The sequence below is a fragment of the Diabrotica virgifera genome, chromosome 6, assembly GCF_917563875.1.
Source record: "Diabrotica virgifera virgifera chromosome 6, PGI_DIABVI_V3a".
Lineage (NCBI taxonomy): Eukaryota > Metazoa > Arthropoda > Insecta > Coleoptera > Chrysomelidae > Diabrotica > Diabrotica virgifera.
Window position 1 is genome coordinate 134,075,743 of NC_065448.1, and position 23,248 is coordinate 134,098,990.

At 31.3% G+C, this 23,248-nt stretch overlaps 1 protein-coding gene across 3 annotated transcripts in view; it reads right to left on the bottom strand.

Moving 5' to 3' along the window:
• The window catches only part of LOC114334656 (dual oxidase maturation factor 1), a 436,984-nt gene that overhangs the window by 13,877 nt on the left and 399,859 nt on the right, over positions 1-23,248 (bottom strand). For all 3 annotated transcript variants that reach the window (XM_028284749.2, XM_028284748.1, XM_050652869.1), the window contains exons 6-7: positions 15,927-16,138; positions 2,424-2,625 (exon numbers count right to left, since the gene is read on the bottom strand). In XM_028284749.2, coding sequence (XP_028140550.1) covers positions 2,424-2,625; positions 15,927-16,138 — 414 coding nt within the window. The remainder of the gene's footprint in view (positions 1-2,423; positions 2,626-15,926; positions 16,139-23,248) is intronic.

Here is a 23,248-nt window from a genome sequence, read left to right on the forward strand (position 1 = left end):
TAAATAGGATTTTGGGCCCGTGCAAAAACATAATACCAAGCGACAAGAAATATCCACTTCAGCAACCTTTTACAAATATGTTGATATTGAAACATCATAAATACCATGAACTGGCATTATGACTTGCGGCTGAATTGCCAACCAACTATTAGCACCATGGGGTGTATTCTGTAACACTTCCGTTAACTTTTAGAGGCCTCTAAAATTTTAGCGCCCGCTAAAAATATTTTGGTATTCTGTAAATCTTACATCCGTTAAAATCATAACCTAAACCGTTAAAACTCCCTCTAAATAAAACTATTTTAGAGGATGTCAAAATGTACCCGCTAAATTTTTAGCAGTCCGTTAAATGTGGTTTGATTATTTTTGTTGGGTTATGTTTGTATGAGTAGTAGTTTGTTATTCTTGTATTATACTGGAGATAAATATTTAAAAATGGAAAATGGCTTTTTATAATGTATTTGGTGAAGAAGTATTTAATAAATAATAATGAAAGGTAAGTCTCATTTTTACTTTACAATTGACACACTACACCTATAAGTAACAAAATTCAAATGTTTGTTTCTTTTTGTAGAGCTGATTTCAGATTACAACATAAACACAAAGTAAATAATTGACCTGAAAGTAAATAACTACAATTACCATTTCAAAGGAAGTAGGTACCTACCTAAGTACCTAGAAATGTTATTGAAAAAGTGTTGGAAGTCAAAGATGTTTGTCAAAGCAATTAAATCGTATTAATGCAGGTAAAATTATTTAAAGTTATTGTGGAACATTACAAAACGTACCAAATGATTACAAAGGTAAAGTTTCAGAAGGTTTATAACCAGATGCAGATTAATAAGATGACCTTAATGTTATTGAAAATAGACCATTTGGCCAAAATTAGTGTCAAAGGGGAGAAGAAATAAGATATGCAATTTTTCAGCAATATTTTAATGTATAACTTTATAAATAAAAATGTTTAATTGGAAAATATGAGTTTTACTAAAAAATAATTAAATATAATAAATATTATTTTTCAGGAAACTGTCAATTTCTTCTTCTTCTTAAGGTTTTTGGCTTCTAACAGTCAGTTTTCGGTCAATTTCTAGGTTAAAAGTAGTTCAAAACGATCAACGTGCGACGTTGCCGTATTTGTTCCAAAACCTTTTAGAGGATTCCTCTAAAATAACATTATTTTAGCGGTCCTCTATATAGTCCTGTCGCCAGGGGGGGTACAACGGCCTTCTTAATTCAGATGGACTTACCCAAGTTTTTTTTATGTATTTTTACCCGTAGAACACGAATTTTTTGGGTAACAGTTGATCCGGATGTCGATAAGATTGTTATAAACAAAGAAGTTGAGGAATTACATAACAGCGATTTCTCGCAAAACAAAACATTTTTTTGTATTTTTTGGGTCATTCTAACCAAAAAATGTTCCTACAAGTTTTTTCGTAGGATGCATAGTTTTCCAGATAAACGCGGTTGAACTTTCAAAAAATGGAAAAATTGCAATTTTTGAACCCGAATAACGTTTGAATAAAAAATAAAATAGCAATTCTGCTTACCGCCTTTAAAAGTTTAAGTCAAATTATATCTGTTTTGAATATTTGCATTGCTAAAAATTTATTTTTTGATTGTTAAAAAAAGCTATAAACACATACTGTTTCCCGTGCCTAATACATGCGTTTTAATGCATGCTACTTAGAAATAGCCCCGCTTGCACTTTTACCTCCTCTACGTACTCGTTCGATTTTAAATGAGAAATCATTGAAACATCACTCAAGCACTAGGTGTTTATAGCTTTGTTTTAACAATAAAATAATACATTTTTGGCAATACAAATAATTAAAACCGATATAATTTGACTTGAACTTTCAAATGCGGTAAGCAGAATTGCTATTTTATTTTTCAATCAAAAGTTTTTCAGGTTCAAAAATTCAAATTTTTCGATTTTTTGAAAGTTCAACCGCGTATATCTCGAAAACTATGCATCCTACGAAAAAATTTGTAGGAACATTTTTCGGTTAAAATGGACCAAAAAATACAAAAAAATGTTTTGTTTTGCGAGAAATCGCTGTTATGTGATTCCTCAACTTCTTGGTTTATAACAATCTTATCGACATCCGGATCAACTGTTACCCAAAAAATTCGTGTTCTACAGGTCAAAATACATAAAAAAAACTTGGGTAAGTCCATCTGAATACAGGAGGCCGTTGTACCCCCCCTGGCGACAGGACTAATAATATGTGTTTACAGAATGACAATCTAACCGAAAAGTTTTAGAGGACCGTTAAAAGTTAAATTTTAGAGGCCTCTTAAATTTAACGGAAATGTTACAGAATACACCCCCATGTCTACTATAATTGCATTATTTAACGGTGGCTTGGCAGTATCGTAAGCCAATAAAATTAATTAGATGGTTATAAGAAACCTACCTCAAGATTCTCCCTATTGAATTGGGGCTTTCTAAGCTAGAATCATTCTTCTTTTTTTCGAAACGTTTTCCTCTACTATCCTCTATAATTATATGTCTATCAAATGGCGTGTCGTAATCTACTTCTAGTATTGTAGAGAAACTGTGTGGATTTATTATTTCTACTGTGGTGATTATAACTCCAGCTAACAAACAGACGCCTCCTAAAAGAAAAATACGTTTTTTATATTTTTAAACATACTTTTTCAACAATTAACAAAAATACGACTTATAATCGTTAATCAAATATTGTACAGACACATTTTACTCCAGAGTACTAATAAGCTAGAAATAGACCATGTTCGGGACACTCAAAGATCCAGGTAGCTGACTACTTTTTTAGTTACAGTCGGAAAAATGAAAGAATACCTATGAACGATCACATCAATCGCTTATTTTGTATTTGCTGTCTTTTTTTATAAATAACAAACGTTTGTTATAGAAAAAGACAGCAGATACAAAATAAGTGATTGATGTGATCGTTCATGGGTATTCTTCATTCATTTTTCCGACTGTATTGTAGACCTATAGGAAGAAAACCTACCTGTTTCCTGCCTAAAGTTCGCGTCCGTTTTTTAATTATTAAGAATTTAGTGCAAAAATTGCGATTTTTTCATTATTTTGCACCCCATTCAAAAGCTAAACATTTGACATAAAACTACAAAATTTAATTTTTTAGAACATTGAAAAACCTGCAAAATGCCGATTTTTGAAATTTTTGAAATTTAAAAAATTAATTTGCTGCTACGCAAACTGCAAAATAAGTGAAAATTGTTATTTGTTAATAACTTTTACTAAAACTACTTTAGAACTTTAGTGTTTCACCCAAAGTTGTATATTGGGGTACTTAACAAACCATCAAAATTTGAGACCGATTCATGAATTAGTTTAAAAGTTATTCTATTTGTTTATCCCAGAGACCTTTATTTTGCAATAACATAAGACAGAAAATAATGAAGATAGGGCAATTCTGCGTATGGCAATAACATAAGACAGAAAATAATGAAGATAGGGCAATTCTGCGTATGTCAAATGAAAGTAGAAAAGTGATGCTATCAAAATGTACTAAAAAAAAGATAAAAAAATTATCTAATAATATAGTCAAAAATACTTATACCAAATTTTTGAAATTTTGTAGTTTAAAAACATTTAGAACAACTTTAAAAATATTATCCGTAGAAAAAATCATTGTACATATTCGAAAAGTTAGTATTTTACACGAATTTTTAAAAACGTTGTTCAGTTGGTGAATAGTCGTGGTAAGTGAAGGGGGAGCTGGGAGCCGACAAATGCATGAGTTCAAAAACTAAAAAAGGCAACTTAAAACTACTATCATTTTCTATATCTCGGGATCTACTGAATATATTTTGATCTTTATTATTTTAATCTGTATGTAATTTTTCTGTACATCACAAATATGTAATTGGTCTATTTGAAATTTGACATTTATTAATTAATAAAAAGTTTAATTTGTTTAAACAATTTTTGAAAAAATATTTTTCCCAAAAATCCATGTTTTTAATCAGACTATCATTATTAATCATACAAACAGTTAAGGTATACTTTAATAAATAAATTATCTTCAATAAATAATTATCTAATAAAAATAATTTATTTATTAAAGTGAACTTTAACTTTTTGTATGATTTATGATACTATGATTAAAAAAATAAATTTTTGTAAAAAACTACTTTTTCAAGAATTGTTTAAACAAATTAGACTGATTATTAATTAATAAATTTATAAACAAATTGCATATTTGTAATGTACGTAGAAATTACATACAAATTAAAAAAATAAAGATGAAAATCCATTGAGTTTATCCGGAGATACAGAAAATTGTATTAGTTTGAAATTGCTTTTTCGGTATTTTAACTCAGTAGATTCGTAGGTTCTCCCTAGTAACCGTTTGAACTACAATTTTGTAAAATCGTAGAGGGTGCCGTGAAGATACAATCTTTATGCAAATTTTTTAACGAATAATAAAAATCCCATTATTTAAAATGGCATCAATGAAATTCTTTTTTTATTATAAACAAATTAGCTGTGAATTAAAAAAAAACACATGGCTAACTTTGTCCCTAATGAACCCAGGCTAAATTTTTTATTTGAAAATTCGTGTTAAAATTCTAGCTTTTCGAATATATAAATAGCTATTTGTATAACAAGGGAGTAAAGTGCTACTTTTCCTCCCGAGAATGAAGTTTGCTTCCCGACGCATAGCGGAGGGCAGTAATCATTCAAGGGAGGAAAAGACACTTTACTTCCATGTTATACATATTATGGTTTTTCCACTTTCCTCAAATAATAAGTCATATTTTCATTTTTACTTAATTTATTTATGTAACTAACCAACAAAATTTATAAAAACTAAAACTAACAAGTAGGTACAATATAACTGTCAACTGTCAAATATAAGGCAAATTAGTAATGTAAATATTGTTAAATAAAAATAACAATTAACTGTTTTTTACCATTTTGCAAAATACAGGGTGTTTTATAAATAAACGTTAAAATGTATAGATACTTACGTAATAGAAAATAGATATTGTACAGGGCGAAAATAAGTTATATTTCATGAATGAAATACTATGACGTCACTTTTACTTTTCCTCCCTAGGGAGGTAAAATATTTTCCTCCCTAGGGAGGAAAAGTACAACTTTGCTCCCTACAATCTGGTCCGGAAAAGTATACTTTCGGTAGAGGTAGGTGGAAATAGTACATTGTTTACCGGGTAGGAAAAGCTTAACATTCCTGGACGACTGTGAAGATTGCTAAGTCGAGGCGCAAGCCGAGACTTAGCAACACAGAGTCCAGGAATGTGGCTTTTCCTACGAGGTAAACATACTATTTTTCCGCAAATCATTTAAAATTCGACAGATATTGATTGATTTAAAAAAAACGCGATAATTTTATTCCCAAATAAATGGTGCTTTGAAATTCCTAATAAAATTACTTGGGTTACTATGGAAACGTATTGAGGTTGAATTGTCAAACTTGACGCTTATAAATTTAATTGCTGGTGTTCTCGAAAGTAAAATGATAAGTGATGATGAAATTTCCATTCCTGGGACTCCTCCAGAGCTGGTTGAGGCAGTGAATACTGCTTCATTAGAATTATTGCCAAAGAAATCAAGAGAAAAGTACGAAAATGCATACAGACGTTTTATGGATTATCGCATGAGTAAAAATACGAGTTCTTTCTCAGAAAATGTTGTAATGGCATACTTCCTAGACCTTTGTTTAAAGATGAAATCTTCAACATTATGGGCCAATTATTCAATGCTGAAGTCAACCCTTGCACTTAAACACAATGTAGATATATCTACATACTCAAAACTTCGTTCTTTATTGAAACGGCAAGCTCAAGGTTATAGGGCAAAGAAATCTAAGATTTTAACGAAGGAAGAAATTGAAAAATTTATCCAGGAAGCTCCAGATAAAGAAAATTTAATGATTAATGTAATTTACAAGGTTTGAATAGCAATGTGTTTTCTATCATTTATGTAGAACACTAACAACTGTACGGAAATATCATTTCCTTACAGTAAGGAAGTCCTGACTTTTTCTTCAAGAAATTTTGACAGGAATGTCAAAATTTCCTGGCGATTTGCGGAAAAAGATTTTTCCTACGGACAATATTTGTAAAGTTATTCTAAATATTTATAAAGTACAAAGCTTAAAAAATTTGGCATTAGAATTTTTGATTATATTGATTAGTTTTTTTATCTTTTTTTAATACATTTTGATACTATCACTCTTCTACTTTTATTTGGCATACTCAAAATTGCCCTATCTTCATTATTTTCTGTCTTATGTCATTGCAAAATAAAGGTCTCTGGGATAAACAAATAGAATAACTCTTAAACTAATTAATGGATCAGTCTCAAATTTCAAAGGTTTGTTAAGTACCACAATATCCAACTTTGGGTGAAACACTAAAGTTCTAAGGTAGTGTTAGTAATAGTTATTAACAAATAACGATTTTCACTGATTTTGCAGTTTGCGTAACAACAAATTACCTTTTTAATTTTAAAAAATCGGCATTTTGAAGGTTTTTCAATGTTCTAAAAAATTGAATTTGGTAATTTTATGTCAACTATTTAGTTTTTAAATGGGGTGCAAAAATCGAAAAAATCGCGATTTTTGTACTAAATTGTTAATAATTAAAAAACGGAGGCGAACTCTAGGCAGGAAACAGGTAGGTTTTCTTCCTATAGGTCTACAATAACTAAAAAAGTAGTCAGCTACCTGGATCTTTGAGTGCCCGAGAAAATCCTTATTACCCTGGACTATTTAGTCTGGAAGTTAATTAAGTTAAAATGTAAGTGAAGAACAAAGTATGGCTGGAAAAACGTACGTGGATAAATACGTTTAGAGATATGTGGTCATATCGTAGAATGCTCAAGATATCATGGGTTCGACGCATTTCAAACATAAAGTCTTAAACAGAATAGGTCAAAGCGATGGTGAATTGACTAACATAATAAAAAGAGAAGATTTGAATATATGGGACATATAATGAGATGTAGCAGATACTAGATACTGCAGTTAATACTCAACAGAAAGATCGTGGGAAAAAGTGGAATTGGTAGCCAAAAATATTCATGGCTCCGAAAACTTCGTCAAAGGCATATCAGCAAATGAATTGTTACACGCCGCGCAAGATCGAGAACAATATCGGCAAATTATCGCGGAAGCTATCATCATCATCATTGGCTCTACAACCCATGGTGGGTCTTGGCCTGTTCCAGAATCAGCTTCCATTCCTTCCTATCCCTCGCCTTGGTTTTCCAATTTCGCATTACTAACACTCGCAAATCATCCTCCACCTGGTCCTTAAATCGTGTTCTGGGCCTGGCTCTTCTACTCACTCCATCCGGTCTCTGGTTATAAATATATTTCGACGGCTCGGCCTCATTCATTCTCTCCAAGTGGCCTAGCCACCGCAGCCTGTTTATTTTGGTAGATCTATCAATACTAGGCTCACTATGAAGGCGGTAAAGTTCTAAATTATAGCGTGTACGCCATAATCCGCTTTCCTCCACGCCTTTGTAGATATGTCTGAGAATTTTACGTTCAAAACAGCCTAACCGTTCTTCATCACTTTTTGTTATTGTCCACCTTTCTGACGTGTAACTGAGGACGGGCTTGCTTAGAGATCTGTATATCAATATTTTTGTTCTTTTTGCGACTGTTTGATGTTAAAAGTTTCTTTAATCCAAAGTACGCTCTATTTGCTAGATATATACGTCTGCTAATTTCTGCAGTTACTGTATTACTTTGGTTGATTTGTGAGCCTAGATATAATGAACTCTCTTACTCCTTCAAAAGTATATGTTCCAACCGTTAGATCTTCAGGTTCTGCTACTTGATTATTATTTGAGACCGTCATATACTTAGTTTTATTAATATTAACTTGTAGCCCCATCCTTTTTGCTGCTGCTTCCAATGCCGTGAACGATTGAACCAGGTCCTCCTTTCTTCTTGCTATTATATCGCTGTCACCCGCATATGCTAGTATTTGTACACTCCCATTAATAACACTAGTTAACAAATAAACAAAAAAAAGTTGCGACTGATGTTAAAATGGCTGTACCGGGGAGTTTAAAGCGTACTGAATGCGAATTCAAACACCAAAATGTTCCACCACGTATACATTTTGAGTTATCTTTTTCTCAAAGTGCCGCGCATTTCTGCGTAGGCGTCCACAGTACATTGTCTGGTCAGGTGAAATGTTAGATTTGGAGTTATAGAATGCATCAAATATTGCTGTTTATTATAAAAATTCTTATATACTATATACACATAAGTTCAGAACGAGAAACAAAAACTATAGTAACTCTTTTGTATACTAACAATTTTACCATAACACTATTTGGATTAACACAAACACACATTTTATCCTGCATAGTAAAAAAACGAAGATAGCTCCTGGTTACGGTTCCTAAATATTATAAGTTGTACTGGCTAGTAAATTCCATTTAAAAAGATCCATTACTGTAATCTGGGATCTAACCTAAGGATTAAGCATGTCCTTTGAACAAGTGAAGGTCTGGAACTAAATCATGTAATTCGGCTTGTTGGATGCAATAAGGTGCTATTTCGTCGCTTTCGGGAAAATAAGAATTATTATTTTTTGATACATCATCAGATTCACTTTTATCACCATACATTTCCAAATATTTCTCCCAATTTGCCGAGGTCCTGGAACTTTTAAATCTTCTCCATGAAAAACTGGTTATATTGCTGAGGTAATATCTGGATATTCAATTTTATGTTTGCTTTTCCTTGAAAACCCAGGCACTTTTGTCATGCAGGAGTAACAGTCGTTAAAACGGTTTAGAACTATGTATATACTATATAAGTTTAAATGTCTACGTTTACTGATTAAGGATTACTTTTGGTTTATTCTTTATTTAAATGTTAATGTGTTATTCGTAGACATTAGATATCCAAGTGTTGCCAAATTATGCACAATTTTTAGTAAAAACGTTAATTTGAAAAGATCACCCCCCAAGATATTACAAATGACTGTTAAAAAAAATTAGTAAAATACTCACAACTTAAAAATCATAATTCATTTTTTTTTAAATCATAACTCAAAAATCTTACGTGTTAGGAATTTTTTACCATCATAATCATATTCAGAGAGCAAAAATTAACAAAAAACAGCATTTTTCATTCGAGTCGCAAATTGGTTGTAAACTAGTGTAATGGTCGCTCTTGTTGTTATGCCAGATTATCTAATAGCTTTCTCTAGGGCAATGTTGAATAGGAGGCACGATAGGCTATCTCCCTGTCGAAGTCCTGTTTGTATCTGGAAAGTTCTTGATGTTCCATTCTGCACTCTAACCTTACACTCGACTGTTGAGAAAGTTGCTTTCACCAATCTCACTAAGTGTATTGGGATATTAAATTCTATCATGGCTTTGCATAGTGCGTTTCTCCCTACACTGTCATAGGCCCATCTAAAATTTACAAACAAATGGTGAGTATCAATTCCATACTCATATGTTTTTTCCAAAGCTTGTCTTAAAAGAAATATTTGATGGATAGTAGACTTTTCTTTGCGAAACCCACACTGGTATTTGCCTATTATGCTTTCACAATATCCCGGCAGTTGATCGTAAAGAATATAGGCCAATAGTTTCCCACATAACAATGATGTTCGTATCATGTTCTAAGCATATACTACCAACATTCGTCGGAGTATATTCTTTTTAGTACAAACATAGCATGTACCTTAAAAACATTCTAAATTTCCTGTTCTTTGCATATACTTTAAAGTATATTCTTGTACCGAATATACTGAGTACATTCGTGTACGTAGTAACTCGGAATATTCGTAAAAGTTGATTCTTAGAATATACCTTTATCGAATATTCTTAGCACATACTTATAAGTACATTCTTAACACATACTTATAAGTAGATACTTTTAAAATATCGTAAAAATAATATGTATGTATAGGAAGTATAATATTAGCCTTATAGATTATCAACTTCGTTATATTTTAGAATAATTAATAAAATTTATGTATGTAGGTAGTATTGGACGAATTTCATTTCAAAATTGTTGTATGGTAAAAAAGTTTAAACATTAATTGTATTAACGTTTATTATTAAAAATTCGTTTTCATAATTGAAATAACTTTACCATTTCGAGTTTTATCACGAGTATTTTTACATCGTTGGAATTTGAATTTAGGTACATTCAATTCAATACGGGAGGCTGTGATACGGGCCATTCCAGAACCAAAGCATGCCAAAACCCACAACCAATAAAGGCTTTGGTGTTACCAACCATCGAGTAAGCTTTTTCCGTCAACCTTAAAAATTCCCACTTTTATAAAAAAATTCCCTCCTGTTTACAAAATCTGAGAAGATATGTTTATTTTCAAATATTTTGATTTTTTTTTAATATTTAATAATTTGGACTGGAACAAAAATTCCCTTTTGAATTAACTTTTCCTTTTATCACCTTTTATGTTAAAAATTCCCGCAAAAAGTGAAATTTCCCTCCGTTTGGCAACACTCACCGGTGCACCGTTGTTATTCCACTTCCACAATACATATCCCCCCAACCCCGTCTTGTCTTATTCTGACCATTTCTTACCTGAATGGGTCAGGGTAGGAAATAACGGTAAAATATTAAATCGAAAATATGTATCTATGCAGATGTCTATGCAGCGTGAGTGTGGCAGTGTTAAGGATGAAGACGAATGATAGTAAAGTACTAGTAATAATCTATTTTGGTAACTCAATATTATTTAATAAATACATATAAGTAAGTACATATAAGTATATAAATTTTAGTTACCCATCCATAGTTTAGTTTAGCTAAATATTATAATATAATAGTTTATGTAGATAACTAAAATTTATAAATATGTACGTACTTTTTAAGTAATATTGCAGAATGTAGGTACTAACTACATTCACATTTGCCATTAAAATATGTAAATATAATAGGTATTTGGTAGAACCAGTAGAACCTAAGATAAGATTAGGTGATGCTGAAAACATACTTCTGAGCAATATAGCACTTGATAGCACTTTCTTAGAATATCCTTAAAGATATATTCTAATACAAAGATGTGCAGTAGTACGTTCTAAGTATATAAATAGAAGGTTTATAGCACTTCCTTGGAATATTCTAAAAAGTACGTTCTCAGTATAAACTAAAAAGATGTGCTGTAGTACGTTCTAAGTATATAAATAGAAGGTTTATAGGACGTCCTTGGAATGTTCTAAAAAGTATATTCTTAGTATATACTGAAAAGAAGTGCGGTAGTACATTCTAAGTATATGCATAGAACGGTTAAGTACTGTAATGTAGTATATATTCAGTATGTGCTCTGCACATTCGCAATGGTAATTACGCATATTCTTAGTATATACTTTTTCTGAAAAGTATGTTCTATGAATCTACTAAGAACATGAAATTGTTATGTGGCTTGTAGGTCACGTTTAGCAGGGCAATGCCTCTGTAGTTATCACAAACTGTTTGGTCTCCTTTCTTGTGAATAGGTACAATTATACCTACGTTCCAGTCTTCTGATAGTTTCACCTGCTTCCAAATTAGTTCTACTAGCCTACTTATACTACAGGTCAGATTCCTCGCCTATCGCGGATGCTATCCTCGCCTAAAATTTGGGGACGGTTCTCAAAGAAAGATAAAAAGTAAGAAGACTGTTGTAACTGTAAATAATTGCTGAAAATTTAAACAAGAGAGCATAGAACACTTTTATTCGCCTAGTGTAATCATATTTTTTGGTATTGGCATTGCAGTGAGGGACAATGTGTATCATCATTATTATATTGCAATATATTTTTTCCTCGAACATAGTTTGTTGTTATAACCGGTAGTACTTGAGCCAATTGGCTTATTGTACATATTCCAGTCGTACCTTCTGGCTCAGCTTTCGGTGTTAACCCGGCATTCGTCGCTATATGAGATTTTCTCTCACGGTTTCAGAATATTGCACACAACTTTTTCCCTGGTAAACTACACATGCTGTAGTTCCTTCTAGTCTCCTAATTATCCTTCCTCTACAGTCGAATAGACTTGTCTGCTAAGATGGTGGTACAGTTGACTTAGTATGGCCCGATTGTTAAGTCAGTACGATTGGGTATTAGTACAAATTTGAAATTTATATTGAAATGTTAAAATTATTTCTACATCTTTAGATTAGAGTAAAATGTACAAGCGCATTAACAGTCACCTTGCGTAAAGCTAATAATAACTTTATTATCTAAATTTAAAATATATTTTGAAAATTTTATTTCGTAAAAAAAGGCAAAATTTGGATGTGTGAGACAAAATCTCACGCGCGACCACTCGCGTAATAGTCAACCTAGCGACCAACGCCGGGTTAATAACTAGTTACGTAACTCGGACCGACGACTTTACGTGCTTTCGGAAGCACGGTGAGAGCTTAGTTAAATTATTAAAAATTGAAACATTTCTGGTATCGGCATGGATCGGATTTGGGTCGTACGATTTGATAAGCCAGCATCTAGCCACCGAGCTATGCTAGTGGCTTCCACTTCCAATAGATAGGTAGTAACAGTAAAAATAGACCACATACAAGTAATAAAAACACTAATTGAAAAATCAAACGAATACAACATAACACTGGATAGCTATGGTAGATTACGTGAAGGTGTTTGACTCGATAGAAATTTGGGCAATCCTTAAAAGATAAAGATAAAACTGCAAAGAGGTGTTAGACAAGGAGATTCTATCTCACCCAAACTATTTACCTTAGCTCAAAAAGATATGTGGACTTTGGCATGGACAAATAAAGGAATGACGATAGACGGCGAAAACCTAAACCATCTGAGATTTGTTGAAGATGATACGCTAATAACAAAAGACAGAGAAGAATTGTAGGAAATGCTATTGGACTCAAATAGCAAATCAAAAGAAATATGATTGAAAATATATCTAGCAAAAACTAAATATCTAGGTAACTAACAAATCTCCGGATATAAATGGGAATATAACTCTGGACAACAATAAATAGGAAAGGTTGAGTCGTATATACTTAGGACAAAATCAAATCAAGATTTTTTATAGATTATATCTAATTTTTGAAGTAACTAATGTCCATTAAGACATTTAAAAACGGGTGAAACACGTTAAAATTCCCCCATGCGTATGTTTTCAAGGTTTTTAAGGGCTTTTGCGAATTTTTGCCAGGTTAATTATATTTCTTGAGCTCGATACGACTTGAATCAATTTTTTTACCTATTTTATGTTTTTTTATGTAATTATGTTTATTTACAATCTACATCATTAAAACAGTATTAAGTAAATTTGTTCCATGTTTTTGGGCATGAAGAAGAGACTTCCAATGATGTCTCATCTTATTCTATTTATGTTTCAGTTTTAAAATAGGTCCTGAGGCCAGGTTCTATCTAGTCTCCTTGTGGCAGGGCCATTATGGAATAATTCCCTTACTAACTCATTTTCATGGTGAATGGTACGCTCATTTTGTGACTCCGTGACTCGATGGATTTCTTCCCTGATAAAAGGTATATTTAAGTTTTCGTGAAGTGTTTGATTTCTTACGTACCATGGTGCATCCACTATTGATCACAGAACTTTAGACTGAAATCTTTGGATGATATTCAGTCATGTTGACTTTGCACAGCCCCAGAGGTGTAGTCCGTAGTACCAAATAGGTTTGAGTATTGCTTTGTACACAAGAATTTTGTTTTGGATATTGAGTTTTGATCAGCGCCCAAGGAGCCAATATATTTGCCGGAATTTCAAGTCTAGCTGTCTTCTTTTGGTCTGGATATGTTTCTTTCAAGTAACAGGTTGGTCAAGATGGAGGCCAAGGTATTTAGCGTCTGTTACTGTTGGTATTCGAACATTTTCCATTCTTACAGGTGGGCATGTCTGTGTTGTGGCGGTTGGTAAACGTTATTTGAGATGATTTTGTTTTGTTTACTTTTGTTCGCCATTTTATGTGATTAAAAAATAATACAGCGCAATTTCATCCTGCCACCCCTCCCCTTTTCTCAAAAACATCATTTTCTCGGTTTCTATTTTTTTTAACCTGGATGCAATCAATTTAAAAATTTCAAAAGATGCACACGCATAGTTGAGGCTTTTACAAAGCATGTCTACTTCTTATAGAACCGTAGGGTGAGTGTACATGGAGTGTACAATAGTGTACATAACCTCAAAGTGCATTTTTTGTTAGAAAAAATCGCATATCTTTTTTTTTTTTGGAGCCGATTTCAGGTCTACTTTTTATTTTGTTTATTTTATCAAAACTATATTTATATCCTTTTTTCGATTTTTTCGTAAGTTGTGTCACCTTTAAAAACCCGAAAAACTGTTTTTAGAGTTTTTTTTGGGGACTTTCCATATTTTGTATACTTCAAAGTTCAAAATGAGTCAAATCTAGTTTTTTTTATAGTTTATACATAATATGAAGTAACTGACTCCTTCAGGACATTTAAAAATTGGACAAAACACGTTCAAAACCCCAACAAATCCCCCAAAAAAACCCACACGTTTTTGGGGGGTTTGAACGTGTTTCTCCCATTTTTGAATGTCCTAAATGACTCAACAGGCAAAAACCAGTTTTTCGGGTTTCGGTTAAAAAACCACTTTTTGAAGGTTACGGAAAACACTTACGGAAAAATCTGAAAAAATTAGAAATATAGTTTTTGATAAAATACACAAAATAAAAAAAATTGGACCTCCATTTTGCGTATGTAGATAATAATAATAATATCGCATGGCATGTTTGCCGGGGAGATCCTTTCGGACAGTTCCGGCGCCACTTACATCTTTAACCCTGCTTTAAGTAACTAGTGCCGATATACACCAGCCCAAGGGGACCGACGGCTTAACGTGCTCTCCGAGGCACGGTGAGACGGCTCGGGTCATTATTGGAAATGAAAATGGTTTGTCTTTGGCAGGGCTCGAACCCACGAGCACTGGCGTATGAGGCCAGGCGATTATACCGTTACTCCACGGCCGCTCACAATAAGGTATTATGTAAGTACATTCAACCTATGGGTTTATCAAATATAGACATGTTTTGTAAAAGCCGGAATTATGCGTTTGAATTTTTGAAATTTTTAAATTGATTGCAACCTACCAAAATATAGTAAAAACGAAAAAATACCGTGTTTGGCGCTGGGGGATGTGAAAGGGGATATGGAGTATTAAAATTGCGCTGCATCTTATTTTTAATCACATAGAAGGTAAAAAAAATGAAAAAATCGTATTCTTGGAGTGAGAGCATTTTGCCTCTCTTAAGGTAAACGGAGCAAAATGCAAAATATTGAGTCATGTCAAAATTTTCAATGTGTTTTAAATTTATTCATTTTTTTCGAATCCTGAGAAAACTAAGTAGGTATTTTTGAAAAATTTAAACGGAGTATGAAAGAATACTTTATTACCGAGGGACGAAAGTCCCTTAGAATAAATAAAAAGTGCCTTCTGAATGAAATCAAAAAACCAGACTAAGTTTTCTCTTTTATTTTCACCCCTATAACTTATTTCAACAAACATTATAGAAGTTTTCGGGGACTTCCGCCCTCAGTAATAATGTAGTCTTTCATTATGAGTTTAAATTTTTAAAAAATATTTATTAGTTTTCTCAAGATTTAAAAAAAATTACTACATTTTAATACATTGAAATAAAACTGTGTGTTTGATGTAGTACGGCAAAACAAGGAAAACGTTGACTGATTTGGCTGACTTATTACAAAATTACAAAACTTTTAGGAAGAACTTTAGTTATGTGATATGATTCAAAAAATGTTAACTATTAAAAAAACACTTTTCACTATATTTATATTTTTTAGAATATTTTATTTGGGGGTTCGGCCATGCGGCCTAAAGTCACAGCGGCTATCGCCTATACTTGTACTATTTATGCTCATTATTTATTATAACATACTATATATATTTAGAGTAATAATATATAACCTGCAATTAGCACCAACCAATAACACCATCCAAAGGAAAAATTCAATTTGGTTCCGTCAATGTATACAACGAGAGGAGGCTCTGGTAACATTCCGAAGTACCCACACACCGTCGACAGAAGAAGGAACCCGCACAAGGTCATTAGAAGTGCTCCATACCGAGGTACCACTATTAACATAAGGTTCATCAACACCCATGTCACAAACGAAGTCCTAGAAAAAAGTAACCTTGATAAGAATTAAATGGATATAAGTTGTTTTAAATATGGTAATTCGATATTTTATACCAAAAAAAAGATAAAGTGTACCTGACTACATACCTATAAAATATTTAATTAACTAATAAATTATTTTATGGCAGAGGACTGTATTAAATCAGGTATTCCTAATATAAATATTGGGGATATTATGTGAAGATGTTTTTAAATACATTTTTGCACGATTGATCATTTTTGACTGTTTACCATGACAGATTTTACGTCAGTAGGTGACATTTACTAGCAACTCGACGGTAAGTAATCCAACTCGACGGTAAGTACTCCAACTCGACGGTAAGTAATTCACTTACCGTCGAGTTAAAAAATCTCTTAATTTTAATTTATTTTTTGAAAGAATAAAGAAAACTAACGAATTATTTATTAATATTGAAACTTATGGGACAATTTGTTAATTTTTCTCTTCAAATACGCGATCAAAGTTGAAAATTTGGAAATATCAATGCCATCATAAAGAAAAACGGTGGATTTAATCATTGAATATTCTGCCCAGAGGCTTCCAGGAGCTTTCAACTGCATATGTCTTTGAACGAAATATGCCAATAGAGTATTTTCTTCGATTCTTAAATTCTTGCCTTCGCACCATTTTTTTTAAACTTTGGTAGGTATTTTGATAACGGATTTTGGATTTTTCGGGAATAATTGCGGAACACCCTTCTTCCCAAGCCCGTTCAATTTCTTCAAATTCACTTTCGCTCATATTTTAATTTATAATAATCAAAATTGTACTTAAAATTATTGACAACTAAATAAAAACTCAATTCTCAATTGTTGTTATGCACCCTAGTTACTACCTAACAACCAAAGTATCTATATTGATAAAATGAATGAAACTAGTCAATATGACGAAAATGTTTAATTTTATAATTTATAATGGTATCAATCGTGCAAAAAACGTTATAAGCATGTCGAACGTTAAGGGTAACCGATCTCAGACAATAATTGGAGTCGTCGCTCCGCTCCTCCTCCAAACAATTGTCTTCGATCGGTATAAAACCCTTACCGTTCTCCATACTTAATATACTATTTTTTACTAAAGCACTTTTTATGACGGCTCTGAATAACAGTTATTACATATTTTTAGCTTTATTTCTTTTTCATGAACTGCTGTCTTTGCATTTTATTTATACAGTGTGCTTCTACAGTTTCCCAACCCTAAAAAATGTTCTCTGCCATAATTCTAAATTTTAATTCTAATTATAATTGTTAACTCCGAAAGTCCGTTGTATAAAAATAGGTTTAAAATAAATAACAAAACTTTTTTTAAGTTTTGTTTTGAAGTTTGCTGTTTTTTTATAATTAGAAATGTGTCCGCATTATGCTACACTAAAAACTCCATTGAAATTCTTTGGAGACGTTTTGGGAAATACAGGGACGTTTTTTTATATTTGGCCTAATTTTTTTGTCCGTTATACCCGAAGTCCATTAAAAAAAGATGTTCGTTATACTGAGGGTTTAATAAGTTTTCTCTTAAGAAGTAAGCGAGACTAGTTGGATAAAATTGTTTTTGAACACGTGTACGGAAGGAATGAGACCCTTGTTAAATAATTTAAAAAAATTGAAGCATTCTTAAGAGGCAACAGTAGCGTGTCATCAATATAACTTCGGGAGATAGTATCATACCCTTCTTCGAAAGTTCTACGAAACTTTGGCAACAATGGGAAATATTTGACATTATCTAAAATCAGTAATTGTGACAATTTACTCATAGGTGCACTAAATGTAATAGACAACAATTTTATTATTAGTAAATAAATATTTACAGAAATAAACCCAAATAGGTGAAAATTTTATTAAAAGCGTAAGAAAAATTGAAATTTTAAACTACTGATGATATTTCTAGGATAAAAAATCCTCCTTAAACTTTATATACACACTTGCATTATAATGTGAAACAGTTTTACGTAAAATATCCTAACCTACAAAACTCATAATTAATAATAATCTATTTTTTCAAATAGTCCAACAACTTAGTTCTATTACACAAAAATATAATAAATTAATTGTAAATAAACACTACTTTCCTATGAATCAACACTAACGAATTCTTAAAATAATACACTAACTACTGCACTGAACAGATATCGATACAGATAACAGAAGAGAATCATGCTATTACACTTCGAAATCTGACGCAGGTTTATCAAAATGACAGTGATTATTTCTCTATGTTACCTAATTAGTTCTTAGTTATAATATGTTCCATTTCTTGTTAGAAATAACAAATTTTAGTAGTTCTAATGTGACACAAAATGTAGGCATGGGATAAAAAAGTTTATTTGAAGAAAGTTTATTTGTTTGTTCTTCTTAATGGCGGTACAGGCTCGTTCTTTTAATATTGTATTTAATTATAGAGTATTTTCCACATACTAACATATTTCTCAAATTCGGCTCTGTACCGCCATTCTTTACTATAACTATTAAGAATATGTGTGCCAAATATCTCGGCAAAATATTCAAAATTAAAGCCGCAATCTTGGAACGCGTTTTCCGTTTTGATGACGCGCTACTGTAGCCTCTTAAAGAAAAATAGGGGAGTGCATATAGATTTTCACTTCGGAAAAAATCAAACAAGATAGAACTTTTTGTAATATTATTAAGAAATGTTTAATAAACAACATACCAAAAAGTTCTACTCGAGAAGTGGGTGCTTCATTTTTTATTAAACAAATGAACTGCGAAAATAGATGTTTTTTTAAATAACTAAATATAAATTTTTGAAAAAAACTGACTTAGCCATTGAAAAATTCAGAAAATTTTACAAAAAAACCTTATACAGTATGTCCCTGTAAGTTGTATCCATATGGAAAACTTTTTTATTATTAATTTTACGAAAAAAAGTTATTCTTCATAGAAAGCTCTGCATGGTCCAAAACCTAAGATTCAACCATCAGACATCAAATTTTATGAGTATTATACGAGGTATGTCAAAAAGTTTGAATTTCACTCAAGAGTAAAGTAGCTTTATTTTTCACAATATTGAAAATTGCTATTATGAAAAGTTGTTTGCAATTAAAAACTATATTTTAATACGCAATTACATCCTTCTAATTATTTTTTTTTAATTATGGATAACTACCATTATTTTCAGTAATTTTAATTCTAATAACTCGTTTATTATTAATTTTACGAAAAAAGTGATTCGTAATAAAAAGTTCTGCATGGTCTAAAATACTCTAAAACCTAAAATAAAACCATCTTATGTCAATTTTATACGAGGTGTGTCAAAAAAGATAAATTTAGATTAAAAGTAAAGTACCTTTATAGTTCAAAATATTTTAATAAGAAGGATGTAATTACATACTGAAACATGGTTTTTAATTCTTAATAACTCTTCATAATAACATTTTTCGATATTGTGAAAAATAAAGGTGTTTTACTTTTGAGCCAAATTCATATTTTTTGACATACCTTGTATAAAATTGATAAAATTTGACATATAATGGTTGTATTTTAGGTTTCAGACCATGCAGAACTTTTTATTAAGAATCACTTTTCTTCGTAAAATTAATAATAAACGAGTTATCAGAATTGAAATAACTGAAAATAACGTTAGTTATCCATAATTTCTCAAAAAAAAATTTTCAATTAGAAGGATGTAATTGCATATTAGAATATAGTTTTTAATTCCAAACAACTTTTCATAATAGTAATTTTCAGTATTGTGAAAAATAAAGCTACTTTACTCTTGAGTGAAATTCAAACTTTTTGACATATATATATATATATATATATATATATATATATATATATATATATATATATATATATATATATATATATATATATAATCGGTTTATAACGTTCTACGACGTCTTCCGATTCCCAATCGCCATTGCTCTCGATCGTAGCACATGTCTTCGTTCAAGCCTCTTTCTCCGATTTCCCTATGGATTCCTTCTATCCAGTTTTTCCTAGGTCTTCCTCTCTTCCGCCGTCCTTTTGGTGCCCATCGTAGCACTTGCTTGGGTAATCTGTCTTCTTCCATACGTTGTACGTGGCCAAACCATCTTAGTTGCTTTGTTTTTATATCGTCCATTATTGTATGCTTTACATCCATTATCTCCAATATTCTTGTATTTCTGATTTTTTGTATTCTTGATATACCAGCAGATCTTCTCCAGAAGTCCATTTCAGTTGTTCTGAGCATATTTTCGGATTTTTCTTTAAGTGGCCAAACTTCGCTGCTGTATGTTATAATGCTCTTAACAATGCTGTTATAGATGTTACGTTTATTTTCTTTGGAGATACTTTGGTCCCATAGGATTTTGTTCAATAATGCGATAGCTTTTCTTCCTTGTGTGCACCTTTCTTGGATATTCTTGTCCAACGTTCCATCTTGTGTAATTGTAAGACCCAAGTATTTATATTCCTGACAGTGATTAATAGTTATTTCATTTTCCAACGCTAGATCCTGCTGTATACCTCCAACGCACATATATTCCGTTTTCTTGGTATTCACTTCTAAACCCCAGTTCCGGTACTCTTCTATGATTTTTCGGGTCATATATTCAATATCGTGATAATCCTGGGCCATAAGAATCTGATCATCCGCAAAACATAGAGTGTATAGCATGTTATCATCATTTAGCGGTATACCCATATTCTTACATTTCCTTTTCCAGGATTTCAAAACTTGCTCTAAATATATTTTAAATAGTGTCGGCGATAGACAGCAGCCCTGTTTTAGACCCTTATTCACTTCAAATCCTGACGAGATTTCCTTGCCTAGCTTAACTTTTGCTATATTATGTTGGTATAGATTTTTTTACAGCTTTAATGAGGTTCAGACTGATGTTAGTTTTTTCGAGGGCTTCCCAAAGTTTACTTTGTGGTACAGTATCGTATGCTTTTTTTAAGTCTATGTACACTAAATGCAGTTCTTGATTGTAGGCTATTTGTTTGTCTATTAACTGTGTTACACAATATAGGTGGTCAGTGGTGGATCTGCCAGCGCGGAAACCGGCTTGCTCTTCGGCCTCTAAGTCCTTGTATTCTTCTTCTATTTTATTTTTGATAATTTTTCCGTAAACTCTGCTGATGGTGCTTGTGACAGATATTCCCCGGTAATTATCGCATATATTTTTACTGCCTTTCTTGTGTATTGTAGAAATTACAGACAATTGCCATTCTTTTGGTATGACTTCGCCATTCATACATCTATTAAATAGATCTCTTAGGTATTCATACAGGGTGTTGCTACCGTATTTGAGCAGTTCTGGTGCTATGTCGCCAGGCCCTGACGCTTTTCTATTTTTTTTTTTTTTTAGGGATTTGCATGCATTTCGTACTTCTTCCAGTCTTAACCGAATCGGTGAGCCACTGACAATTACATTGAAACTTTCGTGATCTTCGTTTTTAATAAAATCTTCTCGACTTTTTGACATACCTCGTATAATATTCATAAAATTTTATATCTGATGATTGAATCTTAGGTTTTGGACCAAGCAGAGCTTTTTATGAAGAATGACTTTTTTTCGTAAAATTAATAATAAAAAAGTTTTCCATATGGATACAACTTACAGGGACATACTGTATAAAGATTATTCTAAAATTAAATCTGTAGCTTCTATTATTTTTTATTTATAACGCTAAAGTCACCCTTCTCGCAAACATTGGCGCACTGTAAACTAGCGTACGGCGAAGTGCACGGTTGAGTTATTTTAACGTAATTCTTTAACTAATCGATTAAATGAAATTTTACAAATTGAACATGAAATAAGAATAATTAAGCTATCTTAAGGTTATAATAAAAAGAAACAAAATGTATAGGTATAAGTACGGTGTGGGCTGAAAGTGAGACTTAATGAATTTTGTTTAAAAATGATTAAAAAATGTGTAACTAATACAATTTTTCTTATAAAACTCTCAATTTTGAACAACTTACCTTTGAATCATCTTACTAAACAATTTATCATTAAAAAAAATCTCAAATATTTAATTCAAATGATACGACACGTCTCAAAAAATGTAATTTTTGAAAACTTCGTAGTTTTACAGAATTAACACTACTTTAAAACGGTATTACTCAATTTTCAACAGATCTGTTATAGTTTTATAGGCGTTTTTTTTAAGCTAAGGATGTAGTCTTTAAAATGTACTAAATTATTTTACTTTAGAAATTAAATAAACTATTTCTTTTTAAAAAAAAAATAAGAAAGATAACAAACATGTAATACAAAAACCGAAAATTACCAGCTAAAAAAATGTTTATACAAAGTGATCAAAACTTGTTTCTGTAAATATTATCTAAAATACATTTAATAATAAGCTTCAACAATAATAAATGTCCAACAAAAAATTTTTTTTTAGCTCTTATACAGTATGTCTGCGTAACTTGGAATCTATTGATAACTTTTTTATTATCAGTCTTACGAAAAAAGTTATTGTTTATAAAATACTCTGCATCGTATAAAATCTAAGATGCAACCATCAAATATAAAATTTTATTAATTTTATACGAGGTATGTCAAAAAATATGTATTTCACTCAAGAGTAAAGTACTTTTATATTTCACAATATTGACAATTATTGTTATTAGGAAAAGTTGTTTGGAATTAAAAAATATGTTTCAGTGTTCAACTACATCCTTCTAATTAAAATATTGTGAATAATAAATGCACTTTACGCTTAAGAAAAATTCATTTTTTTTACATACCTAGTATAAAACTGAAAAAGTTTGATATCTGATGCTTGTATCATAGATGTTAGACCAGGTAGAGCATTTTATGAAGAATAACTTTTTTCGTTAAATTGATAATAAAATAGTTACAATAATTGTAATAAAATGATGATGGGTATCCGTAATTTGAGAAAAAATTGAAAAAAATTTTTTTCGATTAGAATATAATTGTATATTAAAAATAGTTTTTAATTTCAAACAACTTTTCATAATAGCATTTTTTGATTTCTGGAATAAAAAGGTACTACTCTTTATAAAAATTGATATTTTTGACATAACTCGTATAAAATTGATAAAATTTGATATCTGGTGGTTTTAGTTTTAGATTTTTGACTATCCAGAGTATTTTATGAAAAAAAACTTTTT